Genomic DNA, 25027 nt, shown 5'->3' on the forward strand with positions numbered 1-25027 from the left:
CATGCTCAATCACTGTTTGCTTTGGATTTTGCCCGGTTTAAACACGTCCTATGCGAATGCTTGCACATCTCTACATTACAAGTGAAACTCCAGCAAAGTAGTTCATCACAGATCCCTGACTTTAAAATAAGATGTAAAAATACAACACACACAGTGGTTCAGGAAAGCCTTTTCTGCTTTAATACAAAGAACAGAAGCTTTTAACTTCAGAAAATACAAGATTGGTCTGGATTTTTTTTTTTCTTCTCCTCAAATTGCCAGTTTTCCGTTTCCTATGAAATGCTGCTGTTCACCGCTGCTCAAACAGCTGGAACTGAAATACATCCCTTCTTTTGCTTTGGACTTGAAACTCGGGGGATGATCTCCACGTTTATTTTGTTGTTGTTTTTGTTTTTTTGGCTGACAATCAGGCCTTTCCTTTAATGGCATTTTATTTCTGTATTATTTTAATATAAGTGCCCACGGTGCTGTGCGACACCCTGTCCAGCAGTTCCAGAAAATTCCTGTTACGTCCACATATTGCATCCATGCTCACCTCATAAAAACGAGGCACAAGGCAGGGCAAAATTTCTTCCAAAATAGATGTCATATATATATATATACATACATATATATATATATAGCAATCATATATACACATTCGTACATACATATACTAACTTATGTGATGCAAAGAAAAAAATTTACACATTTCTTACAAAATCGTAACAAAGAGTGGAAAGTGTTTGTTTGCTCTGGACCAAAGTCATGTAGCCTCTGTGAGGATTTCTCCACATTCGTGGAAACCGAAGTACGAGTCTCCCAGATTTGTGTCCATGTTCGGCAGGCACAAAAAGTCACAGAGAGAAGAAGAAACAGATGAGACAGAAAACAGTTTGGTCGGAGGAATCGATGTCTAAACTGAAGGGAGAAAAAAAAAAAAAAAAAAAAAAAAGGGCGGGAGATGGAAAGGGATGCATTTGGAAAAGTTGCATGAACTCCCTGAAGAAAAACAAAAATCATGGGAAAGAAGATAACAAAAGAAATGATCAGGGAGTGTTCACATAAAAAAGCACAAACAAATTTTGTGTTCTTTTATTACTAAATATAGTGCAACAATAAACATTGCATTTCTTTCACCCTTTCACTTTGCTTTCCCCGCATTTTCTCTGTTCTTAACACTTGCTGTAAATACGAGCTGTAACCTTTGTTCTGTCACTGTCCCGTGTGCCACAAGGTCAGTCCTCCTTTCTGGGAGACAACAGGCTTCAGATTCAGAGACGTAAACATAACACAGACCCTGCTCAAAACAAGAGAAAAAAAAAACAGGAGGAACATAAAGAATAAAAACAGAACAAGTGTTGGTTTGTCGGGCAGCATGTAAATTTGGAAAGGCAGGGCAGTTTTAATGGTGGCGATGACCCCCGCAGTCAAATAGCCAAATCCTCGAGGAATTAAAACCAAGCTGTGTGAACCACAGCGCCCCTCCTGGATAACAGTGTTGTGTGCAGGAACAGCTGCGGCCTTTGGACTGGTTGGGCCTTAGAAGGCCTGCTGGGCTGGGTTGTAGTTGAATGTTGTTGACACGTGAGGCCTCTCTTCCAGCTTGTCATACTCCAGGTGAAATTCCTTCAGGGATGCAGACACAGTTTTAACACGATAGCTGTAATCCCCCGACGAAACTCGAATTTATCGCAGATGCCTTTTCGCCACATAATAACACTTACCTTGGCTACTTTCCTCCAGTTAAGACAATCAAAAAAGTAGTAGGTACCCCTCTCGTAAGAATTGGTCTTCAGTGTGGGCTCCATGCCGGGTGCCCTTGTTATCCAAACCCGCTCCTCTTTGTGGTACCTCCAGTCCCGGTTAAAGCTGGAGGACGAAGAAATGAAAAAAGAATTATGACAAAAGGCAAAGGAAAAAAAACAAAACCTCACAATTATTACACAAATACCTGATTATAAATAATTGAGCTGACAGCGATTATTTTGCATAATCAATAGAATCGTTTCCATTCATTTGTGTAAAAAAACAACAACAGCTGAACAGACATGTCATGTTTCCATCAACATTTACACATTGTTTTCTACTGTTTGAGGTTTGACTAGTGCTCTTTTAATGATATCATTTCACTGCGCCCCTTTCTTCTGCTTCAGTTTAAACGGCGCACAAGTAGAGGAGCAGCACCACCGACTGTTTACCTCGAGATGCTCAACTTGTAACGCTCAACCGACTGCATTTCGATGAGCATCTATTGAAGTAAACGTCACGAATTTAGTTGCAAGGCCAAACACCACAGCCAACAAATGGCTCTTCTTCATCATAGGGTGTATTATTAACTTGGGATCGGGCTTGTACTAAAATAGTGACGTAAAATGAACACAAAAAGACAATGAAGTTGTTCAGCGTAATTGCTTGTATGACAATTTATCGTCAATTAAAACTTTACTGATTGTGACGGTCCTTCCGAGAGGCTGACCAGTGACCGTTGTGGAAATTTCATCTCAATAATCTCAAAAACCACACGTTGAAACGTTTCTGCTGACAATGCATTTTTGGCAGACGAGCTGAAAATTTCAGGTACCACGTTAGGTAAAAAAAAAAAAAAAAGTCTACCCATGAGAAACAAGCCGACAGGAAATGTCGCATGGTATAAACCTCAGAGAATGGATGGATAATAGCTGCCTGTCTGCAGCAATCCTCATTCAAAAGGTTAATAGGGTTTTTCCATTAGTCGGGGTTGGTTTGCTGTAGCTGCACCACAATGACTCTCATCTCCACCTCCCAGCTCAGCTCAGTCTTCTGTGGCTGAACTTGTGCTGGAGATTCGAAAGCTGTTATTTAAAGTTTGTAGCTTCGACCTGAATCGATGTGGTTTGGAGTTTAGTTTCCTTCCTGTGTTGATGCTTCTGATATCAGCCTTATTTAGCTGCTTATGTCTTTGAACTGCCCCTTACTGATCCCTTGCTTTTGCTGCTACCGCTTCACATGAAAAGCTTTTAACGGGCAAACAGACAGAATAAATAAATAGAAGTTACTTTATTCACCACACAGGAGGAGAATGTCTATGTTACAGAGTATCACATCGCATTAGCAATAAAACCTGTAAAGAGCGTCAGCAACAGGCTGCCACTAGCACAGTGCAATCTTTGTTCTCACCGAGTTGCTGATCTTCATTATCAAGGACGGAAAACAACTTTCCCAAAAGCGTCTCGACTTTTCTGTGATAAAAAAAAAAAACCTCTCGGTACTCACAGCTCTACTGCTGCCAGAAGCTGTAGCAGATCTCCGCCGTTCATGTAGTACAGGTAGAACAACAGGTCCTCGCCGTATCGAGCCAGTTTAATTGCAGCCAACTAGAGACAAGACAGCAAAGAATAAGGAGAATTAGCTTTATACTTACAACCTCAATCCTGGAATATCAAACTGTGGAGCTACTCTGGAGCTCATCCTTACCTTGTCTCTTATGTGGATGTTTGTTAAATACTCCGATGGAACATGGAAGTCTGAAAATGCAGATGGCGGTAAAAGTCAGCAGTCAAACATGTATAACTTCGATGTGACACCTCTGCCAACAGCATCCTCTCCCACATACAGAACGGCGCCGCGTTCGTGTCTTACCGATGTCTTGAGGTCGACACGGTGATGAAGCCCAAGGAGAGGCGAACTTGGGATACAAGTTTCTGTCAGAGGAACATTGCAAAAAAGTTCACGTTAGTATTAATGTGAACTAAAAACATTTGAGATAAAACTCACAAGTAACGACACAAACTATTAAAACAGAAATCATTTAAACAATGATCCTGAGAATGCAGTCAGCTGGAGGGAAACTGAACTAGTGGAGTGTCTTTCTGCTTGTTTTTGTTTTTTTTTAAATAAGAATCAAGGCGTGAAGTGAAGATATTTTTTTACAACTGATGGAGAAAAATACTGTTGTGCATTGTAGTGTGAAACAGAACGACCTATTGTAAGTATTTTTCACAATCTGTCTTTAATGTTAACAATCTGGATTGTGTTAAATTATAATTCGATATTTAAAGCCACAGCTTGATTGTTTGGCTTCAAAATACTTTGGCTGTACTTCTACTAAAGAAGAAATCTCAAGTTTGTGTCATGTGTTTGTTTTTTGTACCCTTTCTGTGGTAAAAAAAAAAAAGTACAATGCGTCTTGCACAAAGAATTTATACGAGCAAAGAAACAAATCTGCACCAGCTTAATCCCATTTTAAGTGGTTACTTGTGACTGCGTTTTGTTTTTTAACCAAGCAAAGGTCCTCATACACTTGCTGAGTCATAAGGCCCTAAAGGTAACTATATTTATAGAAGAATGTTTGTCTTACTCTGGTGAGTTTAAATTGAGTCCCAGTGTCGTGAGGTCACTTCCTAGCGCCAGATGCACCATCCCCGGATCGGTCTCTGCCGCCCGGATGAACGTCAGCAGGCCAATCATGCCAAATTGGTCTGTCACCATTCCTGAGGGAATGTTCGTCACCCGACCTGCAGCGGCACGACAAACCACAGTTCAGCAAACCACAGAAACTGGGCTGTGATTCACAGTAAATACTTACTTACTGTCAAAACACCTCCATATGTCTAAACCACACTTTTGCACGCATTGGAGAGCAAACCAAGCCAATTATTTGTTTACACTGATGGTCACAAAAGAGGTAATGGAAAGATGATGATGGTCTGTATGACAGTAAACATTATTCGTTTTGGTTTCCTCACTGTAGCCTATCCGATAATTATCTAACCCCAAATGCAGGGTAGAGAGCCCAACTGCCTCACCCAAGTTGTGCGATTAAGAAGGGATGTCTCAGTGGAATTGGAGCGATACGATTGGCTGTGAGGTCTCACCATCGGGCAACACCTGGATCCCTTTCTTCTGGTTGTTGTTCTGTGCTGAGGTCGTCTTGTCTCCGGGGAACTTGGGCCCATCGGCGTTGGATGTGCTCTTGCTTGTTGAGTTCAAGTTCTAAATGGGAACACCATTTTTAAAATCACAGAAAAATTATTAAAACGATTATTATGAATACTTCTTTTTGATCTGCAACCGAAGCGCACACAAAAAAAAAAAAAAACGTCCTGCCAGAGTTTGCAGTTTAGCCATCAGTGGCTCTTACTTACAGATTTACTGTCATCGTTGTTCAACGTGGGGTCCTTATAGTTTGGGCCAGGCAGTGCAGGGAAGTCCTCGTTATGGATGGAGAAATCCTGTGTCTGTTCAGTTGATGGCTTCGTCACCATGCCAACTTAATGATGAAGAAAGTGAAGTTAAGATAACAGTTTCCCAAAAAATGATGGCAAAAGGACATCAATAAGCTCGTCGGTGGCGATTAGATCTGCACTGAGACAAACTCTTTGCTAATATTATGAACCAAATCAGGAATCTGAAATCAATTTCCTCTGTTGGGAGAATCTCCTGCCTGTAGATTTATGTGAGCAAAAATAAAACATTTTCTCCAATCTAATGGCTCACCATAAGGAGCGCGTCCAGCCAGTGGGTTGAGCACCGGTGTTGGGTTTCCAGTCCCTTCTCTCCGACTCCTGTCTGCTAATGCAGGGAAGTCTGACAGATCCAGTCCTGTTACATTTTCACTCCCATCTGCATCAATAGGACAGTTAACAGCGTGTAACGTGTAAACCTTAAATAAAGTCTAATTGTGTAATAACGCGGCAGTTTGAAGCCCGATAATGTAACCTTATTACACAGTCAATGAATGGAAAAATAGCCCTCTCATTGGTAATAACTATTGAAAAACGCAAAAGTTAATTTCTACAGTATTTTTGTATTGTCTGCTTCAGTAATTGAAGATAAATTCATAAAGCTGCGTTAACTTTTTGTTTTTGTTAAAGAGTCAGATTAGTTTAAACTGTTTATCCTTTTGCGACATCTAAGTTTCACGCTTGAAGAAGACAGACTTCTGCTGAAAGTACAGAAGATCCTCTTGTAAATTGTAACGGAAGCATCTTAAATTATTCTTTCGGTAATCAAATATAAAAAAATGTCACACAGCAAGTGTTATGTTTGTTATCAGGTTACACCCTTTTTTGTTTGTTTGTTTGTTTTTTTTACATTTTATACAAATGCAGAGATATTAAAGTGATGTTTGTCTCGATGAAGCCCCAACCTGAGTTTAAAACACGTGGGTGAAACACACCAACCTGTGCCGTTGAAGATGTTGCTTGATAATGAGTTGTTCATCCCGAAAGCCTGATTTCGGTTCATACCAAATCCTGACATGCTTAAGAGAAAAAAACAAGACAAAAAGTTTTAAAGAAAAAATTTCAGGAAATGTAGAGCACAGAGTACAACAGCTCTCCGAGTGTGTACAAGTTATACCAGATCCGTCTACCTGTTTATGGTGAAGGGCTGGCGTGCTGGCTGCTGTTTGGGCATACAGATGATACTGGGTGAGCTGCGGTTGGGGCTTCCCAGACCCGAGCTGCCCATACTATTGGTCCTGCCGCTCATCCCAATGCCTTGACCGACCTGAGAGTGGTTCAGCATGTTCCTCGTATTCATCGGTAATGTCCCCCTGTTCAAAATCGGGTCTGACTTAGTGGATTTATATTTTTTGTTAATGTCGTGTTAATTCCCATTTTTATTTCCAGGTGACGACAAATGTGTATCCAAACTGTGTCTGAAAGCTCATAATCAAGCCACCTGCTTCAAACACACCTGCTTGGTGATGGAGGGGTATGGAGGGACATGGGGGGGACTCCTGTCGTGGGGGTGATATGACTCGGTAGCTGCGTGCCTTGTGTTAGATTTCGGTTTAACTGAGGCGTATTGTTCCCCATTCCCCTTACCGAGAAGCCGAGCGCACCTGCAGAAAGTTGAAGAGGAAAAAAAACAAAAAAAACACAAAATCTGTGTAAATAAAACCCAGAGATTCTTCAGTCACATGTTCCAATTTTCAGTAACTCTTTGTTATTTGGACAAACTGCGAAGATGAGACGTTTCTTACTATTATAAGTATATTACTTATGAGAAACTGCTGCAACAGGCTGTTAGAAAAACATCAAACACTCACTTTGTGGACCGTACAAACTCGCGCCAAGCTGCGACAGCTGACCCGACGACGATGGTGAGGGAGAGGACAGCATCTGGAGAAGAAAAAAAAACCCATTTAAGGACAGGATAAGAGCACGATAACTGGAAAACCTCTGCCGAGGGTGCAGACGCGGGTACCAAAACTTACATCTTTTTCCGACCGATGTGGGAACATCGACGGCTGGTTGTAGTACATGCTTTCATCAGTGAAGTCGTTATCGACCACTTCCACGAACTCTACAAATTTCTTTCTAGCACCAAACATGCCTTTTGTCACCTGAGGAGGGAGAAGAACTGCGATTAAAGACGTGCATGGGGATTAATAAAGTGAAATAAAAAGAAAAGAAAAAAGAAAATGAAAGAAAAGACACAAAAGGTTGAAGAGCGAACTGACTTTTACTGTGACCTACAAATTTCAACACTCAGGTTCCTCCTTGAATCTGAACGTCTCCATTTAAGTTACACCGACTACCGTGCTGCCATTAAAGTACAATATGTCTTAAGTGAACATCTTGTATTTAGGTTGTATTAGATCTGAACTGACACCACATAACCCTAAAAAAAATGTTTAAACTTTTGCAAAACAAAGACAGCGTCTTACTCTCCACCTTTAAATTAAACGGAACATTACGAGAGCATCAAAAGTCTTTTCTTCTTTTTTTTTTTCATTTTCTTTGTAAAAAAAAAACAAAAACAAAACACTGCGACGTATTTGGCTTTTATAGGATGTTGAAATAAAAAGTTTCGGAAAGTGTTTTGTCTACTTTTGCAACGATGCACACGCGTACGGGATGATAATGTTGAACTTCCACAACAAAATAAACAAGTACTTGCAGCCATAGAAAGAAAAAAAAAATGTCTCAAATAAACCAGATGACAGCACAGCTGACTGCCAGCCTTCAATCCCGATGAACTTCGACTATTACTGTATCTCAGACGCTGAATAGTTTGTTTTTTTTTGGTCACTGTTGAGAGAGAGAGAGAGACTTGATAGTAATGCTAACAGGCTAGTTAGCCAACATTAAGTGGAAGAGGCTAACGTTAGCAGGCTTGTTGAACGGGCTACCCGAGTAAATAAAAAGGAGCGACGTACCACAACCTTTCCACACTAAAAAAAAAAACTAAACAAAAACGACGGTTCAGCTACAAAGCAGCAGTAATGCCTTCATATAGCCAAAGTCAGCTGTACGTTGTCTCAGTTTACGCTCCCGTTTTTTTTTTTTTTTTTTTTTTTTTTTTTTTTGCAAGGCAGCTACAAACCTGCCGGAGCTAAAAAAAAAAAAAAAAAAAAAAAAAAAGGTAAATTAAAAAAAAAGGCCAACGAGCCGCTGCGTATCAAAACGGGAGGAAACAGCGAGACGGACGACTTCGAGCCGAGGGGGTTGGATTCAAACCGAGCCGCTTAAACGTGACGGAAAATCAGTATTAAAAAAAAAAAAAAAAAAAAAAAAAAAAAAAAAAAAAAGAAAAAGAAAAATACTCTCACCGCATCAATTCCCCTTCGCTTCGTTAGATCCAAGATGGCTGTTGTATTCTCAATCGAGAGAGGGATAACCTTTACCCTCTGACCTTTACAACCCCGCTGACCACTTCCGTACACACAAAAAAAACTGAGCAGGTCTGAAAATGGGCCTCAGCTCCCCCTACAGGCTGCTGGGAAGAAGGAAGAAAGAAAGAAAAAGAGACGAGACAACTCAGAAAAACACATTTGAAACGTTCATGTCGATTTGTCGGTGATATTTAAGCAGCTCTGCTTTCTGTCTCCCTCCTGTGATGCTTCCCACCTAATGTCACAATATTAGGTAGGTAGGTATTTACTTTATTAATCCCCGAGGGGACATTTTTTTTCCCGCTACAGCAGCATACAGAAGCAATAAGATAATAATAGAAATAATAGAATAAAATAATAGAATAGAATAATAGAATAATAGAAAAGCAATCAAATAAAATAGCAGTAAATAGCAGTAAAAAAAATATAAATATAAAATATAAAATGCACAGTATATACAGTACATTATATATCTATATATATTATATACAAACAAACCAAGAAACACAGTCAACAGTGTTATTGTACTGTGATGGATTTTGCCAGAGGTGAGTTATTGTACAGTCTTATTGCAGTGGGCAGGAATGATCTCCTGTATCTGTCCTTGTGACAGCGGAGCTGGAGGAATCTTTTAGAGAAAGTTATTATAAATAACAAGCACGGTTTCATGTATTTCAGTTTGCCCAGACTAGATAATATGATGGATATACTGCAATGCAATAAATTAGTCACAGAAAACTTACCGATCACACAAAGTTAGCATCTGCCCCGGACTGTGAAGGCCCCTGAAGCTCCCATGAAACTGTGTAAAATACATTTTTTAATGTGTACTGATGCCCATGTGTCCTCTGCTGAATATGGGGCGTGATGTCAGAATCTAGTTGTATGACCTTTATACACGTACGAGAATAGGGGACCGGTGGGTCCAGCAGTAGAGGGTATAGGTTCATTTGGACGTGCAGGATTCTTCCATTGTTTGTAACTGAATTAAACTGCATGTTAATAAATGAGCTTGAGAACAGCAGCTTTGCAAAAGTTCCAAATTACTTGTTGTTTCCAAAACTTTCAACCCCATCTTATGGCCTCCTCAACAGATGGCTTCATGAACCATCTCCATTTAAGCAGCCCTGTTGACTGGGTGTGGCTGAAAGTTTTGGAAACAACTAATTAATAAAAAAAAAAAAAATTTAAATAAACCTTTTCAGAATTTAGAACTTATCATAGCAGGGAAAGTGCAGGTGTAACTAATAGCAGTATCTAGGTAGCCCACGACTGGAATAATAAATGACACCTGCTATAACATATTTAGATATCTGCCATGAAGCAGGTGTATTGTGGCAGTGACATGCTTCTTTCTATGTGCCTGCTCTGAGCGTTGCCTGTTCGAGCCCCCCCACCACCACCACCACCACCGGACAGTAAGTGGATGCTGGGAAGTGCAAAAATGGTGTGTCAGTGAGTGAAAGCAGATGAGGGTCAACCTTTTGCCCTTAATGATAAGGAAAATGAAATCCCTTCCCATTTTATCTGGTTGAAAAATAGCCCTAATGAAGGTATGCACAGGCGAATCACACCTCAGGCAGGCAGGGATGACATGCAGGATGACATGCAGGATGACATGCAGCCTTATTGCAGTTCAGAAGTACGACTCTAGAAAGAGGAGTAGGAAATGATATCCCCATTTGAACAATATGCCAAAATGGAAAACTAAGTCACGATAGGTTTGATTTGAAGGATTTTTAGCATAGTTCTGTTTTGACTCCACAACAATCCCACAATCTACAGAGCCGAGAAAATCCACCACACTTTCGTATCCCTCCTAGTTTTTTAAAGGACCTTTACCTTCATTTCCCGTCCTTGAAGAAACATTTCAAAACACCCCTATGATCTACTACAATCTAAGAAATGAACTCTGTTGTTAGTCTCCCTGCAAAACCTGTCAAACTCTTGAAGTGATTCAACAGTAGAGACTCTTGTCGGGCACAGTGGCACGAACCCAGAACTGCATCCGGGCCGATTAGAACAGAATGTAAATGACCTTCGCTACTCTTTCATCACAAAGCACTTCTTCTGCTTATCCATGGCACCCTGCCCCTCCCTGGCTCTCTCTCTCTTTCTCTCTCTCCCACCTCTGTCATCTCAGAGAAGAAGGGGGGAAAGTCATTAGACACAAATGGAGAGGAGAGAGTTAGTGGTTGCTATAGCCATGGAAGTCAGGGCAGAGCTCGGAACCACTGAGAGATAGTGAGCGGACGGCATTGGGGAATATCTGCCCAGGGAATACAATATATGTTCAGCTCATTAAGTTGGATAAACAAATTGGCTTACTATAGGAGATGCTGAGACTCATGGACATCATCAGGAAGACTTTGGAAAGTAGGTGTTTTGAATTCTTAGTATGACCATCTTGAAACTTGCAATGTTTTATCTTTTAACACTGGTGATGATAACTTTTAGTCAACAGCACAGCCTTTTTGACATGAAAGGATATAATTTAACATCCTGATCCTGTAATTACTGCGCCATCCTGCTTATGCATTATTACAATGATGTACTACATTGTTGCAAATTTGTTTTGTTTTGGTTTATTACCAAGATCAATAAATCCAAAGGGGCGGTGGAGGAACGTTAATGGGACACCATGAAATCCACTTGAATGCGGCAACAGCCAGCTCGAGTACAATCCTTGCCTGGCACCAAATTGATGTGGAGGACCTGTGGTGTATCAGAGATACTGAGAAAGATGGGCAACGCCATGCGAGGTGTCATCGCCTTCGTCCCCTCAGAGCGCTGTCAACGCTTCTTAGTGGGGGACCTGAAGGAGATGCCACTGGATCGGACCCTGGACCTGAGCAGCCATCAACTTCGTCGGCTGCCTGTCGTAGCCTGTGTCTTCGATGAGCTGGTGAAGCTCTACCTGAGTGACAACAACCTCAGCAGTTTACCGGCTGAACTGCAGGGCCTGAAGAAGCTGCAGCTCCTGGCCCTCGACTTTAACTGCTTTGAGGAGCTACCTGCAGCTGTTTGCAGATTGCCCCAGCTCAACATCCTTTACCTGGGTAACAACAGGCTTTATCGCCTCCCCAGAGAACTGAGAGAGCTCAAGGAACTTAGCACTCTGTGGCTGGAGACTAATTGCTTCACTGTTTTCCCAGAGGTGATTTGTGAGCTCCCAAATCTCAAGACCCTGCACCTCGGTTATAACCAAATACAGAGTTTACCAAAAGAATTGCAACGACTGGAAGAGCTGCGAAGTATCTGGCTTGCTGGGAATCAGCTGGCAGAGTTTCCACCAGTGCTGCTGGAAATGCACTTTCTGGCCGTCATCGACGTGGATCGGAACAAAATACGCCGTTTCCCCGGCCTCTCTTACATGCAGGGGTTGAAACTTGTCATTTACGACCACAACCCCTGTGTCAACGCCCCAGTGGTGGGCGAGGGAGTCAGAAGAGTCGGGCGGTGGGCTGACAGCCCAGATGATGATCAGGAAGATGACTTGTCAAAAGCCGTGAGTGAGACCACAGCAGAGGTTGTGGAAATAGACGCTGAGGAGCAGCACAACATCTAAGGTTAAGGAACAAAGTGACCTTCAGCTGTGGAGAGACCTGACGGGCAGGCCTTGCACTTGAGTGGCGTCCTGGAGCACTTAAAGCAGAGTGGCGTGTTGTACGTCAGGTCGATGGTATGTTGTCCATATATGGCATAGTCCCCGTGTGAAAGGAGAAATTGGAATTCTGAAATCAAAAACGTGTAATCTCTTTAGTTCCTGACACTGAATGAATGAATTACAGTAGTTGTTATTTTTGATGGTCTCAAAATTTTTAAATATTTCTTCATACGTGCCAGACATATTTCTTGGTAACTTTACAGAATTTTGCAGGTATTACAATGTCTGTGTATTAGCAGGTTTGTATTTCTATTTGATAAATGTTGTGTTTGCAGGACAGAAATACACAGTGACGTTGGTAATTTTCTATAAAACTGACTATGCAGTTGCTGCTGTGCCATCATCTGAGAATTGGTTCATTGTCAGTTGACTCAAAACATAACCATGATGATGCCATTTCAGTTCCCTTTGTGTCACTGTATGTGAGTTCTTTCTCACTGCAGAGAATTAGAAAAAAAGTAATTCCAGCAGAGTCTGTGATAATATCTGTACCTGCCTGGGCTAAAAACAGTTAGGTTTTTATTACAAGTGATGGATGGTTTAAGTCAATTAGTGCACTCCTTATCCAGACCAATGCATAATTAATCGGATAGATTGGGGCTGTGGCTTTGAATAAAGACTGCTAATGGACCTTAATATCATCGCCATAAGGTTCTGGTTTGAAAGAGATCATATGCGCAACCTTGCAATTCGCCGATGTACCAGGAAAATCATCTGTAAACAAGAATGTATGCAGTTCTACACAATAGGATTTTTGGGCATTATGAATACATTTAAGTAAAATGTGAGAAAAGAGATGAAAGAGGGCTGCATACGAGCTTTTTTCTGGAAACTTCTGTATTTCCAGCTTACATTCAACTTCTCATTAAACACAGCAACTACTCAGTTGTTTAGGTAATTCTATAGAGGTTCAGTGAATGTATGTTGATTTTTTTTCTTGAAATATGCTGTATATTTAGTGTCAAAGATGTTCTTACTATTCGGTTATGCTGCCTCTTCGCACACCTAAATCCATCTTCTTCAACATCAACAGTGAGTTGTGAGGATGTTTTTGGGAGATTTGAGGTTCTATGGCATCATAACCAGAATAGAAGGACTTTTGCAAACAAACCAGGACCATGTAGTTTGATCTGTTTTGAAAGTGAGCACAAACACAACATGCCTATAATCTGCACATTCAAGCTCCCTGATGATCTTGATATACAAATACATATTATGTTTAATACAAGCTTTTTAATGCCATTGTGTTGCTGTCAGAACCTTTTCTTTCATGTTGTTCAAACCCTTCAACTTTGTACATTTTCTCACTCACTGCACGCAAATATGAGAGAACGTGTATTTTTCTTGTCACTTTCTTGTCACTTTGCACGTGTTTGTCTTTCCATTGGTGAAGTGTCCAATTCAAAATTCACTGTTTGCAGTACAAAAAGCTTTTGGCAGCAGAGGGCAGATTAATGAAAAAACTTAAGAACCCTGTTGTTATAGATGTATATTTAAGATGTTCAGTGTCATTAATCTCCAATCATTTTTTTACAATATTTGTCAAAATATTTTGGTTTAAACCCATTTTTCAAGATTTTTTATAATAATATAAACATTGAAATAAAAGTCCATCACATTTTAGTGCATAAAAACAGTAGTAACATAATGTAAAATGAACACATGGTGTTTAGAAAAACAAATCTGTATTTACAACAATGATCATTTTGAGGTAATAGAGGTGTTTATCAGCAGAAAATATTGTGAGAGTAGCAAATTAGTAAGAGGTGTATGTTTTTGAACATTTTAATCAGCCTTCTTCAACACTGGAGATAGCAGGTTTGTGCATATTAAAATGCATGTTATTTTCATGCATTTCAGCAAAGGTTTTTGCACGCGAGTTCTCAGATTTGGGTCTCAAAATATCATAAAGTATGCAAAAAAAACAACAACAACACATAAAAGGATGAAAAACATTTCTCTACAGACAGAATTGTTGTTAGAGCGGTTTTATTATGCGACACGGACATTTAAAGAAATAAAGTGCACTGCTGCATTTTCATTGAATTTGTTCAATGCATAAATAAGACCAATTCATGTATCTTCAGAAGATCCAAGATGACAAGAGTGCATCACATTTAACAATATCTTTGGTTAGAAGTGCTACATAAATACAGCTTGCACAGTCCCTTACATAAACTTACTTAAACCCAAATTGCCCCAGAAGTGTATGTAAAAACATAGAGGCTGAGTAATACACTCACAATTCCTGGATTACCTTCAATTCAGCTGCTTTACCACGCAGCACTAATTTCAAAGTAGTAACTTCACTCATCATTCTTATACTGTATGCTCATTAATGTTCAAAAATACATATTTCACACTTATTAATAAACATATATTACTTAAAAGACCCATCTAAAATGTACTGTGCTTGGCTGTAATGAAAACAAAATCAATACTATTTTTCCAACATCAAATTTCAGAGTGCAAACTGCACTTTAACAGATACAAAACACAAAGATCTGATGGAATGGACCCGTAAAAAGTGTTGAAGCTTTAACTAAATGTGCCACAGCAGTGAAGTCACCTGTTACACTTACAAAAACACCTATTTGCATGATGAAGAGAAAATTATAAATGCAACAAATTGCTTAAATGCTTCAGACTGGAACAATTAAAAAAAAAAAAAAAAATTATAGGAAAGCAAAAGACTCTTTTTTTGGGGAAGAAAATTTCCAAAACAAATTGCTCTGAAAGAGCTTCTGAGAAAAAGTGTCACGGGGAGTTACAATTCAGTTTCAGCAGCGTGGTATCTACATTAAAAAAAAAAAAAAAAGGCCTCCAGTTTAATGGTATTTGAACTGGTGATGAAGAGATTCACTGTCTCCGTTTTTTTCATATGGGAAGATTGTGAAAGCCTCATTTATTGAGGATTGGCCGTGATGTGAGGAAATACCAATTTGCAGAAATCAGAGCAGTAAAACACAAGCAGGTTCAGCTGACCTAAAGGGGGGTGTTAAATTGTTGGCACACATCCGATAACGGCCAATACTGTTGCCAGAGCTGAAATGTCGCACCTCCTGAAGTGGGCACCCGCAAAACTCTAATGGCACAAACACAAGACTTGTAACAGCGCTGAGATGGGCAGAAAGAAATGAGCAGAGGTCACAGATTCAAGTACGGTAAAAGTGTTATCAAGACAAGACAATGAGCTCTAGTGTGCCAGCTAAAACAACACAGGTAATATATTCTGAACTGAAACTGTAGATTTGCTTTAATCTATCAATATCTGCCAAATCACATTCAAGCAGCTGAGGAGTGATAAGACATTATGAGACATATGAGCATAAACTACAGATACTGTAACTGTGTGAGGGGGTTCACAGGCTCATCCAAGGTCCAGGTCTCTGCCGCAGCGCTGTCTCTCCGGGTTGAAGTGGCTGGCATCCTTTCGCCACGTCTGAGCCGTCTTTCTCCTCAGGCCCCTCAGAGTCATGGGACTCCTCTTCCTTGGTATCAGGCACATCATCCCCGGCGGCATCTGGGATCACAGAGTCGTTCTTTGACGGTGGCTCTGCTGCGGCGTCATTTCCGTGGAGATCAGATGCCTCATTCGCAGGACCAATTACTTGAGGAGCATAAAGCTCTTTCTGAGAGTTTTCCTTCTCCATGCGCTTTCGAGCCTCGTCTTTCCTCTGCTGCATGCGGGTGTTGTCTCCAATCATGACCCTGACTCTCACTTGATCTGGGGGCCAGATGCCACCCCATACAAACTGCAGGTAGCTGAACAGCACAATGACACTGAGGAAGGCAAAGTTGGTGGCCACTCCGATCACAGCCGACGTCAGGGGAAAGTTGTACAGAACATATCGTATACCAGTGAAGTAAGCATGGATACGTAGCTGAGAGGAGTAGATCTGCACACGTTTGGAATGGATCTCAATGACCGCACCGACAGTGGGTTCATAAGCATTCGTCTTGTAGTCTGAGAAGAGCTCCACGTCGATGAGCTGCTTCTGCTCAGCCATCCCAGTCAGGAGGAAAGGGGAGAACAGCAAAGTACTCAGGGTCTGCAGGAGGCTGGAGCGGTAATGCAGCATCGTAGATCGTCCCACTGAGGACACAGTCTTCCCGCCCTTGGTAAAACAAAACATCTTGACCATGAACATACCCAGCTGTTCATTCACAGGCGACTCCGGCATCTCCAACTCCAAGGACACTCTGTAAGGTTGCCCATTAGCCATCACCTGATCTCTCTCGTTCTTCATGAAGGAGATGTTGGCTGTGGGGAAGGAGCAGAATGCTAACTCGGAGGCATCGCAATCAGCGGTGTGGTAGAAGTAAACAGGGGTGGAGAAGCTCACAGTGGGCATGTAGGAGTAATAGAAGCTTCCATAGAGAAAGATGGCCACCCAGAGAAGCAGAACCAGCACGCAGAGAAGGATGCCGGCCTGAAATAATGTCCGTCGGGCTTTGAGGAGAGTAACAGCCGCTACATCGTGCAGCCAATGCAGAGCTGGTCCCATCACTCCCCTCATCGTGTCTGATCCCATCGGAGCTGCTCTGGTCCTGGTGTGGGCAGTCTCCCCTCCGTCGAGTCCTGTAGACGGCTGACTCTGCCGCGGCTCCTTATATTCGTGCATCGGTGGGTGTCTCTCCTCCAGAACTGTACAAAATCGCTTATCTTCACCTCCCCATGTCGGATCTTGTTTAACGAGCTATACACACTCGCAGTCCGAGCTGATAAAAGCTAGTTGCTCCTACTTTGCTCCATAAAGCCAGACACAAAAATAGTTTTGATAAACATTTAAAAAAAATATATATATATATATCCCGTGTCACTGAACGTTGAGCGTTGTTGTTGTTTTTTTGTTGTTGTTGTTGTTGTTTTTTCATCTGACGTGCTCGGAGGCTGTTCAAAGTCGTTCAGCAAGTTAGCCTGCGTTTCAACACAAACATGACCCCGTGACCCGGAAGTTGATTCCTTCTTTTTTTTTTTCTGCAACAACAACCGACGACGCCGGAAGAAGAAAACAGGACCCCCCCCCCCCCACACACACACACACCACCACCACCACCACCCCACCCCACCTCCACCCCCACCCTTTTTTTTTTATTAGACAGACCGATGGGGAAGAAAACTCGCCTCACCGGAGGAGCGGTCGGCCGGAGAACGATTCTACAGCTTTCACCTCCCGGGAGCCGCGGCGGAAATGCCGGAGAGAGGGAAGAAGCGCCCTCAGGATCCGACGGTACGTTTCCCAACGTGCTAGCGCCAGGCTAGCCGAATGCTAAATGCTCGAGGTGTAAAAAAGAACGGGCCCCACCTGTTAAAACAAAAACAATTAACGCGGACTGTATTTAGCCAGCGGCTGAGTTAGAGAACAATTGTCGCCGGGAGAGATCTAACCGATACCTCTTGAGCCCACTAAAAAAAAAACAAAAAAAAACTTTTTATCAACCGATTTTAAGGGATCGGAGCAGTTAGCTATGTGATAGCGTGCTAGGCTAGCGGTTAGCGAGTTAATAGTTTTTGGCGAACGTTTACGAGTTTTGCCTTCAAGGAACAGGTAAAGGCTCGTGGCAAATGACATGTGAAGTCATCGTAAAACGTAACCAACCCTTGTAATAATAATAATAATAATAATAATAACTGGCTTCGTCCACGTGAGAACAGAAGGTGAACAACGTAATCGAATAGCTTAGTTTGTGGCTGTTAGCTCGTGACGTCACCGGCTGGGTTCGTCTGCTGTTAATAAAATGTTGAAGCTTAATTTAAACTCGTTGTTGTTGTTGTTGTTGTTTTTTGCAGATGAACAGGACGGTGACGGACATAAATTCGTGAGACTCCCAAACATGAAGCCACCAACAGTCAAGGCCACAGGTAGGTGTGTGTGTGTGTGTGCGCGTGTGTGTGTGCGTGTGTTTCAACAATAAATGATTTCATTTTGATTGAACGACGGTGTTTTGCCTTTTACACGTAGAGGGTTTGTCCTTGCTTGGAGCCTATGAGGATAGTGATGATGAAGATGCGGGAGATTCTCACCGCTCGACTGCAAATTCCCAACACAACCAGTCAACCGACATCGACAGCACACTGGCTAATTTCATGGCTGTGAGTATCAAAAAAATAATACAATGACTCTGACCTGAAATTTACGATAGATATATTCATCACTTCATCACATTTATGTATGTATGTTCAGAACAGCGAGGAATGCGATGTTAATCCAGCTGTCTTGTTTGTGTGTGTGTGTGTGTGTGTAATCGAGGTGTTCAATGAATTGCTAAATATTTACCTTCATCAGGCTCAGATTTGTACGGGAGTGCCGGCTTCTGTTTCAGTTCTGTGTGATTGTAATGATGTAGCTTGATTAGTGCAAAAAAAACAAAAACAAATGGAGAATAAACTTTGTTTGTCTATATTTCTCGTAGTACCAGAGGTTTCAGTCAGAGGACAGAACCTTATACAAAAACTTAAAATCTACAAAGCACCTTTTGAAGGAAGATTATTACAAATTACGCAGCAAAGTGCAGGCTTTGTTTTTTCTAAATATAATCTATAATCAATATTATACATGATTCTAACTTGGGCCACATTAGTCATTAATAATTCACATTCTTTATTTAAAGCGTAGTACTTAGAAGACCGTGATTGATTCTTGTAACTGAAAATGTGGTTCATCTTGTATTTTTTTTTTCCATCCCAGGAAATTGATGCAATCACAACTCAGCCAAGTTCAGATGATGCAACATCTCATCCCTCCGTTCCGAATGCCACCCCACCCAAACCTGGGGCTAACACTCAGCAGCCAGGTGCAGGTCAAGGAGGACAGAATCAACAAAGCACAGACTTTGAGTACAATACTCAGTACTCACTAGCTGGGGGTAACTATCTTTGCTGTACTAAGTATGAAGGGAATTTTGTTGTAATTAATTAACAAAAGCAATTTTCTATTAATAATAGCTCTCTTCATAATATAAGAAAGCATTGTTTTAGCTGCTGGAGTACTTGAAGAGACCAACCATTGATGGGTTACTTTCCAAAGGGACTACTTCAATATCGATGTCCACTTAGCAGAGTGTTGCTATCTTCGTGTTTTTATTAAAGATACTGACAAGGATTTTTTTTTTTTTTTTTTTTTCGGGGTTAGAAATAATGTGCACAAAATGACTGTCATTTGTTTGGAAATATCTCATCTATATGCCTTTTGTATTCCAGTGGGTGTCGAGATGGGAGACTGGCAGGAGGTATGGGATGAGAACTCTGGCTGCTATTACTACTGGAGCACTCTGACCAATGAGGTGTCCTGGGAGCTGCCACACTATCTCGCTGATCAGGTGCAACGCCTGGACCGGCATCCCAACAGGTAGGAGAAACTATATGACCTGCTCTATTATGAGTATTATCACAAATTTGTGAGTAGAATCTTTATCTTCGAGATGTGATAAAAGCACTGTGCCATCATGAACTGAAGTATAAGTTTCAGTTCCTTGATTTTGTTTCTACCACAGAAATTCAGTTGTAAATGGTGTGTTTTGTATGTTTCTGTGCAGCTCTAGTGTCAATGGCAACAGCACAGCTGCAGGGTTTTACAAAGAGGAAAATACTGCTTCTGCTGCAGCCCCAGCATCAGTCAAAGAGACCAAAGTGAAGGTGAGTCTCATTTAAGTTCAGCTAAATGTAAATCAGTTTGCTTCCGTGTTCTTAAAGAAAAGAGCTACTTTGATTTTTAAATCAATCACTGTCTTATTTTTGTCTAAAAGGAGGTAATTGAGAGTGTTGTCGGCCTCACAAGTGAAGAGGAGGAGCGTCGGGGAGTGGCTGCATCTCTCCTGGGTCCTCTCATCCCCTCTGAAGTGAAAGAAGCAGAAGAAAAATGGAGAAAAAGACTCCTTAAAGGACTGGATGAGACTGAGAACAGTTTGGATTCTGATGGAGAAGGTGTTCGCCCGGTAGGATCGCCCTCTGTACCTGTTCTGGACTCCGACTCAGCCCCGACTGTCCAGAAAGATCTTAGCACCAAGAAGCAGTCAGGAGACAACTCGGATGCTGAGGAGGAGACGGAGGAGGACACAATGGAGCTGGAACTGGCTCTGGAGAGAAAAAAGGTGGGAATTTAAAGCTGTTCAGGGTGCAACTTTGGTAAAAGGCAGGAAATACTTGTCTGCTTGAAAAATGGTCTTTCAGTGCACGGCAGTGGTATTTTTGATGTCATCGTGACCGAGCTGTAACCAGACTCTTAACATCTGACTCTTAGGCTGAGCTCCGGGCGCTGGAGGAGGGTGATGTGAGTGCTGGGGGCTCCAGTCCTTGTTCTGAGACGAGCCAAGATACTTCTGGCACTCGTGGTGTCCTACCGAAGAAGAACCGGTGGAAGACTGCCTTCCCCAGTGCTGCCAGCCCCGACTCTAACAGCCGAGGCTCAGACCTCCCGGACACCACAGAGACAGGTGAGTTCTAATGTCAACACATTAACAATAATCCCATTTTTCATGTTCTTCCATACTGAAACGCCTCTGTTGCGTCTTGTAGTGCTTCCTAAAGTCTTAGAAAGTGTTGTGGAAGGAGAAGACAAGGAACCGGACAATTCTGAGGACAAAGCGGTTTCAAAGCCGCCCGTTAAAGAGGAGGTGGAGACGGCTGAGCTCAAAGTGGAAACACCTGAGCTCAAGGTAACAACAATGTTACAATTACGAACCATAATCACTGATGATCTCTTTTAGGACGAGTTTTAATGCTGGAAAAATTTAGTTTCAGATTGGAGAACTGGCTAACACCCTAACCAGCAAGATGGAGTTCCTGGGGATCAACAAAAAAGCGATCTCAAACTTTCAGTTGCTTCTGCTACAAACTGAGGTGAGCGGATAATAGTTGAGTTTCTTAGCGACATTATCCAAGCTATCATTTGCAGCGATCCCAGTAGCGACTTATAAAATATTTAATACTTAATTTTGTTCCATATAATTTTTCACAGTCATGTGGTAGTACTTAATATTTAAAATTTTCATAATAATTAATCACAAGGTGTCATTCTGGAAACTTACTGTAATTACTCTTCCATGTTACTTGTCTATCCTGCAGCTCTTCTGGCTTTGTTATCTGTCTCTTTATCCTTTGACTGTCTGGCCTTTTATCTCACTGTTGTCTCTGACCCTCCACTCTCTCTTATTGCTCCCCCCTTTCCCCCCACCCCTCTTCAGACAAGGATTGCTGACTGGAGGGAAGGTGCTCTGAATGGGGTCTATCTTCGCCGCAGGCTGCAGGAAGCCGCCGAGCACATAAAATATTACGAACTTAACGCCGCCCCTAAAGGCTGGTCCTGCCACTGGGACAGGTACGCGCTCCTTACCTTTCACATCTCTACACTCCCTCGCCCCCCAAAAACCTTACCGTGTGACTACACCCCCCTCAGTGCCGAGGTTGCAGACTTTGTAACATGACTTGGGGAGCAGCTATTACCAACCCAAGTGGATCAAAATGATTACCAGAAACAGACTCTTCAGGTTTCTGTGATGCAATCCTTGAACTTACTGATAAGGAAGCATCCACTCTGGGCCAGCCTGCTTCCTGTTAAATATACCTGCCACAGAGATGACTCCCTGACAATATAACAGACTCTTAAGCCGGGCAATTGTAAACTGGTTATGGGTCCAGTCAGTGGAGAAATTGGGAGGGGGTGTATGGTAGGAAGGTTGGTTGCGTGGGAGAGCTTTGCACTTTACAGGACTACAACCCCCAGAATGCAATGCAGACAGTGATGCCCAGGAAGCGACGAGTGTCACGCATCAAATAAAAGGTGAAGATGGAGCAATGACGGGAATCCAGCAGGTCAGACCAACTCTATTTCATATGTCTTCCTGTTTATTATTTTCTTCTTTCTGATGTAAAATGAGTTTACTGTGTGCTTGTTATTTTCTGACCTGTGGTTGTTGATGATGATGATGACGATGACGATGATGATGATGATGATGATGTTGATGATGGTGGTGGTGATGCATCCTCCCCGGCGTCTTCCTGTGTCTGGGAGGGAATGGTTGTCTAAAACAGAACAATTGTGACAACCATGGTGTGAGCTGCCTAATACTACTTTCAGGACCTAAAGATGATTTGTTTTGCGTAATTTTTTCTTGAGACTAAGGTGGGTTCTCTATCCACATCCCTGACCACACTCTAATTGGGCTCCTGTTGAGGATGGCTAAAATTGCTGTCCATACCAACATTCCTACCCCTTACAGTGGCCATTATGTCCACTCTATTGCCCCACCGTCCCAGGGTATCATCCCACTCAGCGAGTCTCAAGGCCGGTGGTTGAGACTCTTGCCTTCTATCTCTGTTGTCCCACTCTTTAGAGAGCACAGGCGGTATTTCTATGTGAAGGACCGGACTGGTACCTCCCAGTGGGATTTTCCAACAGAGGAGGACAAGGAGGAGGACCTGAAAGGCAGCCAAGGCGCCCAGACACAGACTTCAAGCCAAGGGGATACCAAAGGATCATCTGTATCTGCTGCTGGGGCCCCAGGTCAGTCTATTAGTACGGCTGCACCCTAATTCTTACACTCGATGTAAAGTCTGCCTGTTAAGTGTCTTCTCTAATGACTTTCGGAAAAATATGTATCGGTATTGCTTGAAGTGGATTTCCTGATGAATTTGTGCATGGATAAAGTCCAGTGAGTATTGCTATGATGTATTAAGTGCATTCTAATGTACCAACCTATGTTATTTTTCCGCCCCAGGATCTTCTTTTGCTGCTGTTGCGCCACCACCACCTCCTCAGCCCACTGCGTCATCCGTCTGGTCCTCACCCCAACCGCCGCTTCCTGACAGCCCTCCTCCACCTTCAGAGTACCCCCCACCTCCCCCTCTCCCCCCAGGTTCCCCACCCCCTCCTCCTCCCCCTCCTGACAGCGATGGAGAGATCATGGAGGTGGAGATGGAGATGGATGATGACAATGACGAGGAGCCTCCAGCCCCTGGAACTGAGGAAGATGGCAGTGGGAGGCCTCCTTTACCCCCTGGCACTATTGGCATGAAGGTGTGCGACTAATTCTCTCCTTTAATTACTGCACTTATTAACCCTGTGCCTGGCAGAGCTACCTGTGTAAACTCAGAAAAGAGGAGCACGGCAGCATTTAACTTTTATTGTTTCTTGTCGTTGTCGCAGATTGTCGATTGTCCGAGCCCCTTGGGGAGGGGTCAAAAACGTAAAGCCGGTCAGCTGAATAAAGCCATTACTATCGGCAGCAGTGCCATTCTGTACACCCAGCCAGCTGCCAGTGCAGGTAAGTAGACTACCAACCTCTGCAATAACAAAAATACTGCTGAATCCCACTGTGGATGTTCTTAGCTTACTGTTTTGTGTACTTTTCAAACTACACTCAATGCATGACAAGAATAACAATGATTTATGTGTTAAGTGTAACTTGGATTATATTGTGACTATATTTTAAGACAAATTTAGACATAAATGGACACACTTTTAGCTACGTTCCAATTTTTTACGGATAAAGGTGTCTCTATATCTGCAGCCCCTATGATCTCAGCAACTGCCTACTGGGGTGTGCCGGCTGTCGCTGCCCCATTGGTCCCTTGTGAACCTCCTGCCCCACCTCTCCCAGCCCCACCCCCTCAACCGCCACTGCCACCATCCCAGCCACCCATTGACCCTCCAGGAGCCAAGGCTCTTCCTATAGATAAGAATAAGAAAATAAAAAAGGACAAGGTTAGTATTGGAGTTCATGATTTATAGTGCATCAAGTGTCAAAGAAGCACAATAGGTTTCATACCAGTAATTGTGAATCTTATGAATTGATTTTCTTTATGTGAAGCATTCTATTTAACTCAATACTTGGATGTCACATTCAGGAGAACATGCAGTTCAGTTTTTCCTTTTTTAAACACATCTTCTCGCTCTGCAGTCAAAGAAGAGTAAGACCAAAATGCCCTCTCTGGTGAAAAAGTGGCAGAGCATCCAGAAAGAGTTGGATGAGGAAGAGAAGAGCAGCTCCAGCGACGAAGACAGAGACCAGCTCAGCAAGAAGAATATCGAGGACTGGAAGCAACAGCAGTTTGTGACGTATGTTTCTAAAGAAATTTCAATTACTTTAAGATTTAAGGGGTTTAATTGAATTGAGCTGTACTGTTTTACTAGGCTCTCTCCTTGCTTCTACTGATGATGTTGTAACTGTTGCATTGTTTTTAATTCTGCAGAGGAAAAGCTTCAAAGAATGCCAATTTTGAGGCACTTCCCGATGATTGGCGGCAACGCCTGAAGAAACGGAAGACGATGAATAGCACGTAACATCTAGCCTGGGTCAAACATCACCCAGTCAGTGCTGTTAAATCCACTCCAACCATTACCATAAACTCAACCTTTCCCAGCTAATTGATCATTGGACTGTCTTCACCGTTTTCTTTGTTAATAATGGAGACATTTGGAAGCCCTTACATGGCAGGCCATTCACACAGAGGGGTTTGAATGTCCTTTTCTTGGTTTTTGTAGCCACGACTGTAAATGTGCCAAATGTCTTGAGTTAATCCGTTTATCAGTATTTTGTCACCGTTTTGTACAGACCCCGTGTAGATGACCACCACAGTTTGTTTGGCTGGATTGTCTCTTTTATTGAGCATTTTTACAACTGTGTACATATAATGTATAATGGGATAAGCCATGTTTGTGGAAGGGGAAGGAAAGTAATTGAACTTGTACATTTTATAAAAAAAAAGTTATTAAAAGGTTTTTCCAAAAGTTTTGGTTTTAATTGTCTTTTTTTTATTATTATTATTATTTTTT

At 42.1% G+C, this 25027-nt stretch overlaps 4 protein-coding genes across 7 annotated transcripts; 2 read left to right on the forward strand and 2 right to left on the reverse strand.

Moving 5' to 3' along the window:
• Positions 1–157: 157 nt before the first annotated feature.
• Positions 158–8552, reverse strand: cnot2 (CCR4-NOT transcription complex, subunit 2). Of its 4 annotated transcripts, none has more exons than XM_069721779.1 (15): positions 8522–8552; positions 7184–7312; positions 7016–7088; positions 6661–6808; positions 6335–6517; positions 6144–6223; positions 5458–5583; positions 5106–5230; positions 4836–4953; positions 4319–4475; positions 3601–3662; positions 3436–3485; positions 3235–3335; positions 1707–1851; positions 158–1608 (listed from the first exon to the last, which is right to left on the reverse strand). In XM_069721779.1, the coding sequence occupies exons 2-15, from the start codon at positions 7298–7300 to the stop codon at positions 1522–1524; spliced, it is 1572 nt and encodes a 523-aa protein (XP_069577880.1). In that variant the 5' UTR covers positions 7301–7312; positions 8522–8552; the 3' UTR covers positions 158–1521. The 4 variants fall into 4 exon arrangements, with proteins under 4 accessions (XP_069577880.1, XP_069577881.1, XP_069577879.1 ...); XM_069721780.1 differs by lacking the exon at positions 8522–8552 and adding an exon at positions 8129–8293 and having other exon boundaries at positions 5458–5547; XM_069721778.1 differs by lacking the exon at positions 8522–8552 and adding an exon at positions 8129–8293.
• A 2231-nt stretch (positions 8553–10783) lies between these two features.
• lrrc10 (leucine rich repeat containing 10) lies at positions 10784–13429 on the forward strand. The gene is made up of 2 exons (XM_069721771.1): positions 10784–10960; positions 11181–13429. The coding sequence occupies exon 2, from the start codon at positions 11241–11243 to the stop codon at positions 12150–12152; it is 912 nt and encodes a 303-aa protein (XP_069577872.1). The 5' UTR covers positions 10784–10960; positions 11181–11240; the 3' UTR covers positions 12153–13429.
• A 794-nt stretch (positions 13430–14223) lies between these two features.
• On the reverse strand, positions 14224–17224 carry LOC138634699 (seipin-like). Its single transcript, XM_069721782.1, has one exon. It carries the CDS (start codon positions 16874–16876, stop codon positions 15614–15616), a length of 1263 nt encoding a protein of 420 aa, XP_069577883.1. The 5' UTR covers positions 16877–17224; the 3' UTR covers positions 14224–15613.
• A 92-nt stretch (positions 17225–17316) lies between these two features.
• Positions 17317–24982, forward strand: fnbp4 (formin binding protein 4). The gene is made up of 17 exons (XM_069721745.1): positions 17317–17485; positions 18046–18117; positions 18218–18348; positions 18944–19121; positions 19456–19603; positions 19791–19890; positions 20001–20345; positions 20495–20687; positions 20770–20909; positions 20989–21093; positions 21438–21571; positions 22587–22756; positions 22971–23269; positions 23399–23516; positions 23763–23956; positions 24153–24310; positions 24445–24982. The coding sequence occupies exons 1-17, from the start codon at positions 17362–17364 to the stop codon at positions 24533–24535; spliced, it is 2700 nt and encodes an 899-aa protein (XP_069577846.1). The 5' UTR covers positions 17317–17361; the 3' UTR covers positions 24536–24982.
• The last annotated feature ends 45 nt before the right edge of the window (positions 24983–25027 follow it).

Source organism: Brachyistius frenatus, unplaced genomic scaffold (genome assembly GCF_029030835.1).
Source record: "Brachyistius frenatus isolate BFR_SWC_R1_liver_20210118 unplaced genomic scaffold, ASM2903083v1 Contig_272, whole genome shotgun sequence".
NCBI classification, from domain to species: Eukaryota; Metazoa; Chordata; class Actinopteri; family Embiotocidae; genus Brachyistius; species Brachyistius frenatus.